This window comes from Ischnura elegans, chromosome 13 (assembly GCF_921293095.1).
Source record: "Ischnura elegans chromosome 13, ioIscEleg1.1, whole genome shotgun sequence".
NCBI classification, from domain to species: Eukaryota; Metazoa; Arthropoda; class Insecta; order Odonata; family Coenagrionidae; genus Ischnura; species Ischnura elegans.
Window position 1 is genome coordinate 4,398,153 of NC_060258.1, and position 14,899 is coordinate 4,413,051.

Here is a 14,899-nt window from a genome sequence, read left to right on the forward strand (position 1 = left end):
GAGAAACATACAGAACTATTATTTTCCCTTCTTCCTGTCCACCTCTCCTTTTTGTCCGACTATTGTATTTACAAGGCCATCACATCTAATGAGGTGGCCAATTAAGATAAGGTTTTTAGAAGACTTCCCTTTCCTCCCACTCTTCTTTTTACTTCCTTCTTTTGTTTTCATTTTTTTATCTTTGGTAATCTTCTGGAGCGACACATTTTGAAAGCTTCCAATCTTGACTTTTCTGCAGCTTTCCATTTTGAAACCTGGCTCCCATTTTTTACTATGCTCGAAATGTAGTAACTGATATACTGTGTCCTTATTTTGGTGTTAATACTCTCAATTGTAGGAGTCTTCTTTTTTCTAGTGTTCTCTGTGCCTGTGCTACTATACTGACTATTTATTTCTTGCTTCATCATCACTGGTAACTAAGCTTCCTAAAGCATAATATATCAGTCTGTTTGTAAATATACAGATGTCCTTAAAAATGACAAAGGGTACCCAGTGGGGAAAAGTTAGTTCAAAAGATATGCAAAGAATATTCTCCAGCGAAGCAACTTTAGTGCAAAGAATGTTCTTCTTGAACGTCCAAAGAATCAACAAATGGCGCACTATCCGAGTTCAAAGAACATTCTCCTGCAGTAGTGCAAAGGATGTTCTTTGGTTATTCATCTTGCACTATCTATGGCTAGATCGTGCGATAAGAAGGTTCAATGTTGCTTCATAGAACATGCATTGTGCACTACCCCTAGCTAGATGCTACATTGAGAAGGTTCAAAGTTGCTTCATAGGATATGCATTGTGTACTACCCCTAGCTTGATGCTACATCGAGAAGGTTCAAAGTTGCTTCATAGGATATGCATCGTGTACTACCCCTAGCTTGATGTTACATTGAGAAGGTTCAAAGTTGCTTCATATGACATGCATTTTGCACTACCCCTGGCTAGATGCTACATTGAGGAGGTCTCAAAATTGCTTCATAGGATATGCATCGTGCACTACCCCTGGCTAGAAACTACATTGAGAAGGTTCAAAGTTGCTCCATAGGATATTCACCGTGCCCTACCCCTTACCAGATCCTACATTGAGAAGGTTCAAAGTTGCTTCATAGGATATTCACCTTACACTACCCCTTACCAGATCCTACATTGAGAAGGTTCAAAGTTGCTTTATAGGATATGTTTCGAGCACCACATCTTTGCAGATCCTACATTGTGAAGGTTCATAGTTGCTTCTTAGGATACGCGTCGTGAACTACACCCGGCGAAATCCTACAGCGAGCAGGAACAAAGGTGATCCATGGAATAGGATATTATAGGATCCATAGGATAGGATGCATGACGCACTGCCTCTGGCTATGTGAATCCGCAAGAATGATCAAAGCTGCTTCAAGTTGAGTGCTATACAGAATAGGGACAGGCGAAGGAGGAATCTTATGTACATTCATTTTGGAAATAAATCCAAGAAGAAGGGAAGGAGGGTATAAAATAATAATATAATAGAGGTATATAATGTAAAAATTTATGTTCATAAAAAATGACATTCATATTAAATGGCAAATATTATAGAAACAATGTGAAAGCAAGCGAATATAAGTAATTGAGGAATGATTGATGATGATGACACATAGCATGAAAAGAATACACATACATATATACTAATTGTTTCCATATAAAAATTATTCCACGGCAATAGGCAAAGCGTGCATATGTTGAAGGGTTTCTTCATTGACCTCTTCCCACATTGGCTCTCCCTGTCTGTACGTCCATGGAATGATGACTGGAGTACTGTAAGCCTACTTGGAAGCTGGTAACTCAATTTCTGTAACAAGAAAACATTAAAAAATCCTTGAGTTTCAAATAAGATGAAAGAAAGTAATACGTTAATGAGTAATTCCCAGTATAAAATGCATTGACTCAAAATAATATAGAACTTCTAATGTATACATATAAATGACTTTTATATTATAAATTACAGGCATAATTCGTAGAGTATTTATTGCATGTTGTCCACTAAAAAACGGTCAGGCTTTCCCAATATTTCAACTCTTACTGCCATACCCGATACTGGTGAGATGGCTAAAATTACTTCGCCCTCGACCTCGCGGTCGGGGTTATCCCATTTCCCGGTTTCTCGGAGGTCTTTTTGATGGGGCAATCGAGCGGGCGATGGCCGATTTCTTTACAAATTCCACAACACTGAAGTGAACATTCCTTGGAGAAGTGAGATTTTTCCCCCGCAATTGTAACAGCGTTGAGGTTACGAGCGACAGAATTTAGAAATATGACCTGTCTTTCCGCAAGAATAGCAGCTTCGGTTGGCATTTGGTGGGCGATCTTGAACGACAGGTTTATGAACAGGAGAGGGTATAGGAGTAGGGTGTGAGCGAAGACCTTGTCTTTCAGGGATGTGTTTCACTTGAGGAAAGCTAGAGGAGGAAAGGGAAAGTGAGGGTATTCTCGTGATTCTCCCAGCTTGGGGTGGAGGGATGTGGAAGGCAGGGTCATAGGGAGAGCTATCCAACATGTGCACATACTCAGCGTCTATTTTTTTGGTGGCGTAACTCTTCACATTTGCTTCCTCTTGCAGAGCATACTCTTCGGCCTCTAACATACTCTTTGGCTGTCTGACTTGTACGAAGCGCCCTATTTCCTCTCGTAATCCCGACAAAAATTGCAAAAGAAGCCTGTTTTCTAGCATCGCCGTGGCTACTTCCGAGGACGGATCCGCGAGTGTTTTAAGCAATTGCCTTGCAGTTTTCCGAAGCCGTGTTGCGTAGTTTGCTTCTGTTTCCAGAGGCTGCTGAGTGCAGCTGGAAAATAAGCACTGGAGTGACAGAGGTGAAATGCGGGCAGAAAATCTGTTTTAAGTATCTAAGAAAATCTCTGAAGTTTTTGACTATGGGTGGATTAGCCAACACATATTCAGCAGCGGAACCTGCCAAGCGTAAGCGCGCGACACATAGCGTTTGATGTTCGGTCCAAGCATTTAAATTACGAATTAAATTTAATTTTTCGAAAAAGGTTTCTATCGATACGTCATCATCCCCACTGAATAACGGAATAAAATATACTTGTCCCCCAAGAGTGTGAGGGATTGCGGAGTTAGGTGTAGGGAATGGCGGATGAGGTAAATTCTCTGAATCATTTGGGGTTATGGTATTAACGGATGGACAAAAATCAATTAAATCCGAGCTATGCTCCTGCCGAAATAATGGATTCGAGTTTCGTTCGAAAGGAAAATTGTCCTATGGCCAGGCCATACTGAAGTAATATCAAAATTAAAACACACAAAAATAAAATAAAATAACGGAAATAACAAAAAAATCGGAGTAAATATCCTTTAGATTATTCACTGCAAAGTAAGCCCCCGAAAAGTAAAATGAATTTTGGATGAATTAATTTTTCACCTGACACCAAAATGTCGCGACGGGACGACACTGCTACCTACTAGTAGGTCTTCTGCCTGGATAAGGTCCCGAAGGGAGAGCGAATCAAATGCTCATTGGGAGTAACTAACTCAGCTTTTATTGTTCGCTGCTATTCCGTTCATACACTTTCACGGGGGGATTTGAGGCTGGCGCGCACGGAGGTGGAATGCTTGGGTATAGAACTTACGTGGCGGCGAGTAGGGAGAGGCGGTGCTGATGGTCGTGGACCTGGTTGTGCCCGGTTCGATTCCCACACGAGTTGTCGTTCGAGAACTACCGCAGCTCCCGCGTCAAGGTCTCGAAGAGTCCCCGGATGGAGATTCGCAGAAGTCCTCGAACGACGAACTCGTCCAACCCAGGCACCAGCAAATGTACTCACTGTACCGCCAAGAAAAACTGTCCACGCGGGACAGAATTTCTGCCCTATAAGTCCACTTCCCGGGGGTGCGTGTGAGGGGGAAGGGGTCGCAGTGGAAAAGGGTAGTGTACCCCAGTGCATGGTCCAAATTCTCGGAAATGCCCCTTAGACCCACGCCCCCTAGGGCAGGAAAAGTAGCGTCACGCCTCCTTTCCCGCCACTCATAGTATCCTCCTATCACCACAAACCGAATATGCAACAAGTGAGCTTATGTGTGGAGTCTCGCAAAATTCATACATCTAATCTGAGAACCAAAATTTGTAATAATAATAATATAAACTAATGACACAAATTTAGTAATATGGTAAATACTACGTACTCACCTAGAATAAATCGGCGTTAGTGGTCGCAACTGATAGCTGCCTCTTCCACTCCAGTTCCTGGGGTCCCTTCTCATCTCACAACTGCATTCACCACGAGTTCACGAAAGAGTGACGGAGTTGCAATTCAGAGTGGGTGGTGTCAGTTGAAGCCACTAAAACAACTCCTGGGGAATGCTTCCGCGAACGTTATTATTTCTTTACAAACTTGAGATTCTCCCGTCTTCATTCTTCTTCCCCTTCCCCGCGCTCTTGTTTCTTTCACCCGTAAGGTCTGCAGAGCCGTTAAATCGCAACATATACATTTTGGCTCTTATAATAAGAAGAAAGTTTTTTTCCCTATTATAAAACCTAGCTTATTGCTTTGCGTGCCAAATTTTTAAAATTCAGAATTTCTGTGAATTTTAAATTATATAAAGACTTGAGTAAGCAAGTGACCATCGCTTGCACCTTGTGTAGACATTTGGGGGGAAAATATGAAATAATCTTCGAGCCCCATGTGAATTGGGAGGTGTTCTGTAGAATCCGTTGGCATCTGAGATCGTGCAACCCGCGGACATCAGTGAAATAATGTACAAAATGAACAATCTTGGAATTAGTTCCGTAATTTAGTTCAAAGAATGTGCTGAGAACGTTCACCTTGCACATGTTCAAAGTTAGTGCAGCGGGAAACAATCTTTGCATGTTCTAAGCACGTTCTATGCACATTCATTCTGAATTAATTCAACTCTGCACGTACTTTGAAGTAATTCAAACTTAATTCTGCACAAACTTTCCCCACTGGGTATTGTAACCTTCATCAGTGGTGGAGTTTTATGTTAAATTGTAGAAATTATCATTTGTAGTATATAATTATTCATTTATTAATCGCATTTACTCCTGAAACAATTTGATATGCTTGAAAGCGCAGTCTAAATCTTTTGTGCAAATAAGTGGTGAAGGATTCAGTTTTTTCGGGCAAACTAATGTTGTTGTGTGGAAATATACATCATAAAAACTTAATTAAGTCACTGGATGTAAAAATACCTCAAGAAAATACCAATTATCAATTTTACATGTAGAGAAAACAAATCTACATATTTACCCATTGAAATTATGCAACTTCTAACCTTTTAGAAATTAATCTAAAGATTTCTCTTTTTCGTTAACTCAAAATGGCCTTCAGTTGTATCTCGTCTGAGTAAGTTTTTTTGTCAAAATCCTTGACGTCTCTAAACCAAATTATTAACCAAAATAAACTGAAATTATTTTCTGTTGTTGCCCCTTTTTATTTTCCATGAATGAATGCTATTACCTATGGGCTCTGTATTCTCATACAAAGTGTTCCCATAATATAAGTTTCTGTTATAATATAAGATGATATCTGGAGAATTACACCTCCAGGAACTGTTGCCCAGAGAATAATGACGTGGATTTTTCAGGGATTTTGCAATGAAAATAAGAAGCATTAGGAGTATACATAAGTGGTTAATTTAATAACAAGTGTAAACATAATCAATTCCTGATATTAAAACCTTGCCGGATAGTATGAAGAATATATCCATTTGAAACTAACTTTTATTTTATTCGTGTGAATAATTCTGAAAAGCACATCTATGTTTCTTTACCTCATTCGCTAATGATGATGATTGGGGATTATGTTGCAGCCCAATACCTTAACTGCTTCCCAAGGTGAAAAGGTGGAAGCTCAGAGTAGGGGAATAATTGTGGCAGACCTGGACTTGACGCTGATTGGGGCAAAGAAGGAACTATCTCCGGAGGAGAATGCCCAGGTATGTACAGAATCCTTGTAATGGAATGTAATTATTTGTTGAAGGAGGTAAAAATCTAAAAGTTTGTCATTGTAAATCATAGGAAAATCTGCTTTTTACATAGATTCAAGGAAACCCATTTGATTCAAAGTAATTAATATTTCAAACAAGTTATCTTATCTTAATGTAAGCAGTTTTTTTCCTTCTTGTGTTGTTCATTTGGTAGTAGTTTTCTTGCCTCATGCATTACTATATAAAATCCTGGGACTGATTAACTTGACCTTATTGGCACTCCAGTGGGGAAGTGGTGCACCTTGGTGGTCCAAAGTATTTCATGCCTGTGCTGTTATTCATGTGATGGCACATTATACCTGTGATTTTCCGAAGCTACCCATGATTTAGGTGTCAGAAGTATCACATAGTTGCTTGCTAGCAACCGGTACACGCTTAGCGTTAAAGCTCTAGCTTTACAAGTTAACAAGCTTAACTTTTTTTTCCTCCGGTGAATTAGAAAGAGCTGTATTCCTGCAATGTAGGAATATTGGATTCCTAGTGGTGCTGTTTATTGAAAGTACACCAGCCCTTCTTCAGTATTCCTGTTCTCTTTGCTACTCTGATGCATGAGTATTAACAGGCAGTGTAACCTATTCTATTGAAAGTTACAAGGAACTGAAACAAGTATTCTTATCTTAAAAGCAGCTGTTTAATCATTTTTATGTTGTACGTAAGTGTTGTAGTTTACCTGCCTCATATGTTAGTATATTAAATCCTTGTATCATATCTTATGAAGATGTATATTTTACAATATGACATCCTAGAACTGATAAATGATAGCTCATTAAGAAAACCACATCTCAGACTTCAATCAAACCTTTAAGTGTTGTAGTCCATCTGGAGCTGTCCACAAATCACCCCCATACGGAATTACATAGCCAATGGTTTTAAAAAGAAATGCAGTTAAACATTCACAGGTCTATTTTATTCCTATAGAGGTAGGAGCGGTAGCCCAGTGTTAATGGTGTTTGGCTACTACCTGGAGGTCCTAGGTTTGACATTCGCATGTAGTGCTCTTTTTTCATAATTTTTTTCTGCTTATCATTGTGCAAAATTTTACTTACAAATTGGTTTGTATTGGGAATGTAAAAATTTTAATGCAAGTTTTAAAATAGTAAAGCATTTAAAGTACAATCAAACACAACAATAAAAATGGTGTTGCAACATTTTATGAATTTTTGATTTATTGTGGTTCTGCCTGCCTGCTGTTCATCTTTGTTTCCATTATTTTCACTGAAAAAATTAGTTTCATGTGTGGAAATATTTTTCTGTAATGCAGTAGCATCAGATTTTAACCCGTTTTTTCACATGGATGCCTAGTTTCAATTACATTGTTTTTTTTCCTCGCCAAAGAAACCTTAATTTGTTTATGGTATCGCTTGAATAAAATGACATCAAATGCATACTTAATAAATCAAGATAATATTACATGGAAGGCATAACAATTATCAAAAAATGCTCCCATGGTAAAGGAAGGACATTTTTTTTTAACCCTTAAGCCGTGACGTGCAATTCTTGTTACACTACCAGTGACGTACAGTCTGGGAGACCGCAATAAGTCAAAAATTCATAAAATGCTGCAACGCCCATCTTATTTTTTTGTTTGATTCTTCTTTAAATGCTAATCCACCAATGGGCCAATAAGGGGTTCCAACTCTGGTTCACCTGTGAGGCGATCCCAAAAACCTTTGGTGTGGTTTTTGAACTCGTTGAACTTAAATAAATACTGAATACCTTGTGCATTGACAGGCCCTCAAAGGTGGTGCGGATACGGAGGTATCCGAAGGCGATCTCCCCGAGGATCAGCAGTCTGAAGAATATGATGAGGAGGAGAGCTTTTGTCTAATGCTGGAGAGCGATTCGGATGAAGGGGATGATTGCAGAAATAGTGATGCCGGAACCAAGGTGGTGAGTTTGGGATACTCGCTGATGATCGACACAGTTTTTGTAGTAGACTTTAGTACATCAGACTCACGATTATCCGGCTGCGGATTATCCGTGCATGATTTTCACTCTTGCTCAATACTTAATAAAATAAAATGCATTTTGATCCAAAAGTATCTGATACGGAAGATCTGGCTCGGAAAATCAAGGATCCCATCAGAATCTGGGTCAGAAAAAAATCCTGGATCCGTCCATCCCTAATTAAAAGCATCCTTAATCAGGGTTCCCACTCAACCGTGAAAACCTTAAAACGTGAGTAAGCTGTGAATTTAGTCTACCAAACAAAAAAGAAAAATCGTGGAAATAGCCTTTAATATTATCATAAAGCTTTAAAAATCTCTCCAAATTTGTTGCAGAACTATGACTGACTGATGATCAGAAAAATCGATATTTCGATCAGGTTTCAAGGCCGAGTCATGTGCAGACAGTGTCCATGCATTTATCTACACAGGTGTATTCGCAGGGCAGTTATTGGTCAGTGTGCCATGACTACACATTAACCTGTGATTGGAAGAACTGGTAACCGGTAAAGTCATCATTAACCCTGGTAAAAATATCAGACACTTCTTCACTTCCCTGCCACACTACTACTTCAATTTTTCCGCTCACAACCAGGCCTTGCATTTTCTTAATGATAGGTGATGTCAGGAGAGACAGCACGTTCATTGCTGCATTTGCACTCTCAGCATCTATTGCATTTATTAAATTTGTAGTCAATGTGTGGCCGGTGATTGTTACATTAGCAATATTTTCACCCAAAATGGCATATGAACAGGCCGTGAATTTGACGACATTCAACGACATAATTTTATTATTTAGTTAGAGTGGGAACCCTGCTAAATAAAGTCATGGCATTACAATTTCTATTAGTGTCCATGCTTTTTGCTTGGCAGAAGACGGTGCCGTAGATGATTACAGCGATGGAAATGCCAAGTGACATTAAAAGGAATGCGTACAAGTAGGTTGTAAATACAGCAGACTCTCGATTATCCGGCTGCGGTTATTCCATGTTGTGGATTATCCGTGCACGATTTTCACTCTTGCTCAGTAGTTTCCACGACCTTTAAAAAAAATTGGATGCAAACTCATCGGAACAACTTCATTAATGCTAGGATACACCAATCTTATTATTTGTATTAGAATCCCCGTAGAAATTCTATCAATAGCTAGCTAGCTGCATTCACAGGAGTACCATGTTCATGTTTCCCAAGCCTCGCAGCACGCGACTGTGCTCCGTGATCATGGATTCAAGTCCCGCAGCAATTGCAAACAGGGAAACTAGTGCAATAGGCGACTACATGGTGTGGTGCCTGAGTTTAGAGAATATCCAATTCCCCATAGTATAATTTTCAATAACTTTTTGGAATCCTCCCAACTTCTTTAGTAAACCTGCTAATTTTCATAAGAATCAGATAAAAACTTTGGCTGAGTCAAATTATTTCCCTCTGGAGGTACAATGCCTCTGGATACTGCATTCATTGAAAAACTGCAGTTTCACCCAAACTTCAAATGGTTGTGAAAAAAACTAAAAGAGATAGCCAAGAAATATTTAACTCTGTTTTATTCCTACACGGAATGATGAAAATTGCCAAGTTTCATCAAAATCAGAGTCAGTGGGTGTCATGCCTGGATGAACTGACATGGAATGACCCAGGAGGTTTTGAAAAGGCTACCATGGGATGTCAAAGATGGTAAAATGTCCAGGCATTACAGTAGGGTGAGCTAATGGTATGATGTACTCATGCGAAGTGAGTAATCACATCTAATCCATCTCTCAGCAAAGCATGTTTTATCATTTTTCTATATGTACTCTTGTGAGTGATTTTCCCAAAATTGAATCTTTTTATCGATATCTTCAAAGACTAATAAGAATTTTGATAAATAAAACATCTAGTGGATATAATCTATGGAATACAAAAAAATTTTGTATGCGTAGAGGATAAGACAAAGTTAATGGCAACAATATCTTGAAGCAATTTAAATAACACCGAAGTCTCAGTCACACATTCAAGCATTAGACAAATATTCATTCACACATTAGTATTGATATGTTACTTGATACTAATCCAACATTTTCTTGATAAGATGAGTGTTTTTTTTTATTCTAGCACTATGATAGATTTTTTTACAATTCAGTGTGTATAAATGGGAGATGTGAATATTACAGAAGTGAATTTTTAGGGTGATGTGTTGATATATATCCGTGCTATAAATAGGAATCGTTATTTTTTTGGTGAACCCACAAAGCTATTTCTATATATCTGTATCTCTGTGTTTAAGGATGCTGATTATGATCATATGCAGGCACAGGCCTCAACATCTTCCCAAGGTGAAGATGTGGATGCTGAGGGCACAGGAGCCATTGTGATAGTCCAGGACTCCATGCCGGTTTTGGCTGAGAAAGAATCTCCCAAGGAGACTGGTGCCACTGAGGTATGTGTGAAATTCAAATTCTATTAAAATATTGGAAGAAAGTAATGTTTGGGAGAAATCCTCCATTTTTAGTACTGGAAACATGGGCTTCTTGAGTCCAGATATTGAAGCATTTATTATTATTATTATTATCAAAAATGGCCAACTACATTTTAACCAATGCCACTTGGCACTTTTCATGGGTAATTTAAAATTGGTGTGCACAAGGGAAGGGGAGCCGATACAATATAATGTGAGTGTGTGTGTGTAATGGAGCCCGAATGGACTGTAAAGTGTTTCCCCCTTCCCCCCACAAGTCTGCGCCTTCCCGACTTTGGTGTTTTGTGCGTGACCACTGAAAGGTCCACATTTTCCCCCATCCCCTCCCTCCAAACAACACCTGTGAGATGCGCATGGAGAATGACGGAATCTGCACCCCTTCCCTCTACAAAATGAGATCATGCTTTGCCAACCCCCGTGTTGAGGATTCTAAGAAAACACACTCCTACCCGTATTCCCCCACTTGCTCCAACCCCAGAATAATAACCATGTCCAGGATGTGAATCTCAAGAAGACACATTGACCTCGGCTTCATAATGCAGCCGAAAGTTATGCTGGAGAGCTGAAGGCGTCTTGATGCACAAAGGTTAAGAAAACACTTAACCTTTGTGCATCATGAAGGAGTTTCACCATGTTACGCCAACCACCATCGCATTTTGAAGGCGTCTTGCTTGTCACGTGGAGGTGAAGTAGAGAGAGAAGAGAATGTTGGAAGATAGATGAAGAAGTGGGGTGAAGAAGAGGATACAGGAGAATACAAGGGTAGATTTCCTGCACCAAGAGGAATGAAGTCAACCCATAATGCCCATAATTACATTTCTCTCATCCCATGGTGAATGAAGATGCAGCAACCCTGACAGGAAGCAGCCATGGATGTCATACCCATCCATGACCGAGAGTCAATAAGTAAAACTGTTTTCCGCATTACTATTAATAATAAAGGTAAAAAGATTCACAAAGAATTCCCCTATATTCCCCAATCAAGAATAGAAGAACTAACAGTGAAGGGTTCCCGTTGCCCTACATAAATTTTCCTCTGTACTTTTTTATTCTTTTGACCCTCCTGTTTTCCCCGTGACTGAGTATATTTTAGTATTTTGGATAGAATTTATTATTGGATAGTTTTTGGGTTGATGTTGGTTTAGAGCACTTCATTTGTACTTGTATTCACACCAGAGATTCATTAGAAGTGAAGATTCTTGTTTCATTTTTTTAATTATTTTAGATGTCATTTGTTTTTGGTAAATTTGATTTGTTTTGGTTTTTTTCCCCCTCGCCAGTAGTGTGCTTTAAGACAAGATAATTCGGCATTAATTTCATGTTTTTTGTGTATTTTTCCTTGTTGATTTCTTTATCGCATTAAATTTTTTGTTGAATTTATAGTCCATGTATGTAGTAAGCACTCGTTCTTTTGTGCACCCCTGCAAGCCATCAGCTAAGAGCCCTACCCTCCCCTTACCCCCCTTTCTTCCCCTTCCCCTCTTCCCCAACCCATGGTACAGGACCACATCCCTCCAAACGAATCCTCCCACTCCCCTTTCTTCCCCCACGTCACGTCCTCATGTGATTCGTGCTGTTGTGGCATTGCTGTCTTTGAAATACTCATTTTATACATTTAAATTAAGCTTAAACATATAAATTTTTTACAAAGTAAATACTTGAATGTTTTATTTCATTTGGGATTGAGTTAACCTTAATATTGGATTACTCGACCCCAAACTGTAATACCCGTGCGGAATGCTGAAGACATGCTGAATTTCAAGTATTGTTAATCATTGAACTAGATTCATACACTTCCAGCACAGGTTTTTAAGAAGCTTAATCGATTCAAACTTGCCAACATTGTCCTATGCATACTATTAAACTTCTTATGCTTTGTATCTATTTTCATACATCTTCTTCAGCTTTTACTCAAAGAATACTTCTTGTAATAGCTCATCTACAGCTTGCCCAAGTGCATGGGAAACTGACTCAACATGGTGAGGATGTATTCATGGTCTGCAATTTCACAGCAGTGCACAGCAAGAGACACTTTCATGTGGCCACCAAAGTAAAGAATCTTTCGCCTCAGAGAATAATTTACACTTCTCTGAGACATTAGTTCAAGTATAAAATGAAACTTCTTTGTGTGGTTTAAGTTACTTCAGCCTAAATGCGTTGTTGGAAGTCCATTCACTTCACAAGACAAGTTGATCGTTTCTTTTTATTGTTGCATGCATGCATTATAATTGACTTATGTTTTACTAGGTGAAATAGTGAGACCTATAAATGACATCTGTAATAGTATTGAATTAAATCAAGTGTAATATTAACATAATTAATAATAGCGCTGTAACTTGGTGGAAAGCCTTTATTGTGGGAGTTGAAGAAGTAAAAACTTGGCTATTTCTCTATAGTGATTTATTGTGACCATGAACTTGCAAGCCTGCTCTCACAATAACTGTTACAACATAGTTGCGTATTAGTTTCATTTGACATAGTGAATCTGTTGCCGAATATCCCAAGAAAGGAAGTAGTTCATTTAGTGGAAATCACCCTCATCAAGTCAGACACACCATATCCAGTGACAAGTGAACTCCTGAAGTTGTGCAAAAATCAAGACAGTTTTTTCTTCATTGGCAGGCATTACAAATAATAAGATAGTGTAGCTATGGGGTCACCTTCGTCCCCTGTCATACCTGAAATTTGTATGGATAATTTTGAAAAACTTCATTTCCCTATTATATGTCCTCCTATAAAAAGCATAAAATGATATCGATATGCAAGAAATGTGTTTTGAGAGTCACAAGGTATGTCATTACAGCTAATGCGATTTCTGAGAGTTCTCAATTCAAAGGATAAATACATGTATAAATGAATAAATAAAATTTTTAGTATGGAAGTCGAGACAGAAGGCATACAATAGAATGTAATGGGTGTAGACCACAGAGTCAATTGGATTACATATCCACTGCTGTTAATGATTATTTTATCGTTTTGAAAGGATGGAAAATCAGATTTATTAACATTTACTATCTTCCATAGAGAATTCATATTTTATAATGAATATTTTTGAGTTATTTCTTGGTCAAATGGAAAATATAAGCTAATATGTGTGTTTATATGGTTTAAAAATTAGTTGTTTATAATCACCTGCAAAGATAGTCCAATTCCCTGTCCATTCATATTTTGATGCTTACTTTCAGCCTACTTCTAAGGAGAATGGAGAGCTGATTCAGAAACAGACAATGACCATGGAGTCTATGACGGAGGCATTGGGTAAGTGCTCTTAAGTGCTTGAAAATGACTTCACAGAAAAGACTTGTAACTAATTCTGATGAGTCAAATGCCCCAAAACTGGATTTCAGAATTCAATCAAATTTTGCGAGCTTGGCATGAAATTTTTTGTACTCTCATTCTACGTTCTATTCCACAGAAGCATGTTATTCGTCAATATTTCTATAAAGGTTGCTGAAAATTTTATTTTTATGTGTGGCTTGACACCGGGTCCTCTGGGTGACAACTGAACAGCTTAAGCACTAGACTAATTCTCACCCTTTCCAGAGTGGCTCTTATACATGAATACATTTGACCTCAAATGTTTAACTGGATTTGTAGTTTGAAATATTGGTTGCACATGTAACCCCACATGGGGACTGATTTGAGGACAACTCGCAATGGACTATAACAACAAAATTTGGTTGAATTCCGACACTAGGTTTTCAGACACTCCACTTGTGAAGGATGTAGCATCTGAATTTGTCATCCTTCTATACTTTATTTAGTTTATGTTAATAGTTCTGCGGCTAAATTTAATCAGATCCGCAATTGTTTATTAGAACTTTCTTCATGGGTCAGTGATAGAAGCAATATTTGCAGTAATATGCAATCATATGGGATTTCCCCCGTACTTTACTTAAAAATTTTACCTTTAATATTGGTCAATGGAAAATTAGTACTAAAAGTCACTTATGAAGAATACTAAGAATGAGATTCCAGGTCCCATGTCAATTGTGGCGTCCATAGACAAATTTGACATGGAACTTGTTCAAATGAGCACAAATGGTTTTTTTCAGTTATGAAATAATGGGAAAATTTGGCTTTGATACACACCCCATCCAATTCACTTTTTTGTGCTCATGGCAACTGTTCTTTATTAGGCCAAACAACTATTCATGGAAGAAGTGAACATGGAAAAAAACTGATTAGGCTAAAAATGAGCTAAACTCAATTTCAATACTTAGTGTGCCAAAGTTATAGTTCCGCAGAGCAATGACCGTGAGCAACCAGCCCATGCTTACTTATTCTTCGTAGCTAAGATCTCAAGGCTATAGTTTCATCAAAATTTTAATGTGGTACAGTGAACTTCAAGGCATCACCCTCATTAACGGTGGATATGAGAAGTTTGAATATTTCGGATGTAATTTAACTTATAACTGCTAGGTATATTTTTTCATTGGGATTCTATACTTCCATTTTGTACATTGCTCTACATTTCAAATACCTTGACTTTAATGAAAATTGATTCAGGTCATATTCAAA

General features: G+C 38.3%; 1 protein-coding gene across 1 annotated transcript in view; it reads left to right on the top strand.

The window, feature by feature from the left end:
* The first annotated feature begins 2,889 nt into the window (after positions 1–2,889).
* LOC124170393 (zinc finger protein 37-like) overlaps positions 2,890–14,899 on the top strand; it is a 29,543-nt gene continuing 17,533 nt past the window's right edge. Inside the window, exons 1-5 of the mRNA XM_046549113.1 lie at positions 2,890–2,935; positions 5,829–5,929; positions 7,712–7,870; positions 10,187–10,339; positions 13,564–13,636. Of these exons, the coding sequence (XP_046405069.1) occupies positions 2,890–2,935; positions 5,829–5,929; positions 7,712–7,870; positions 10,187–10,339; positions 13,564–13,636 (532 nt within the window). The remainder of the gene's footprint in view (positions 2,936–5,828; positions 5,930–7,711; positions 7,871–10,186; positions 10,340–13,563; positions 13,637–14,899) is intronic.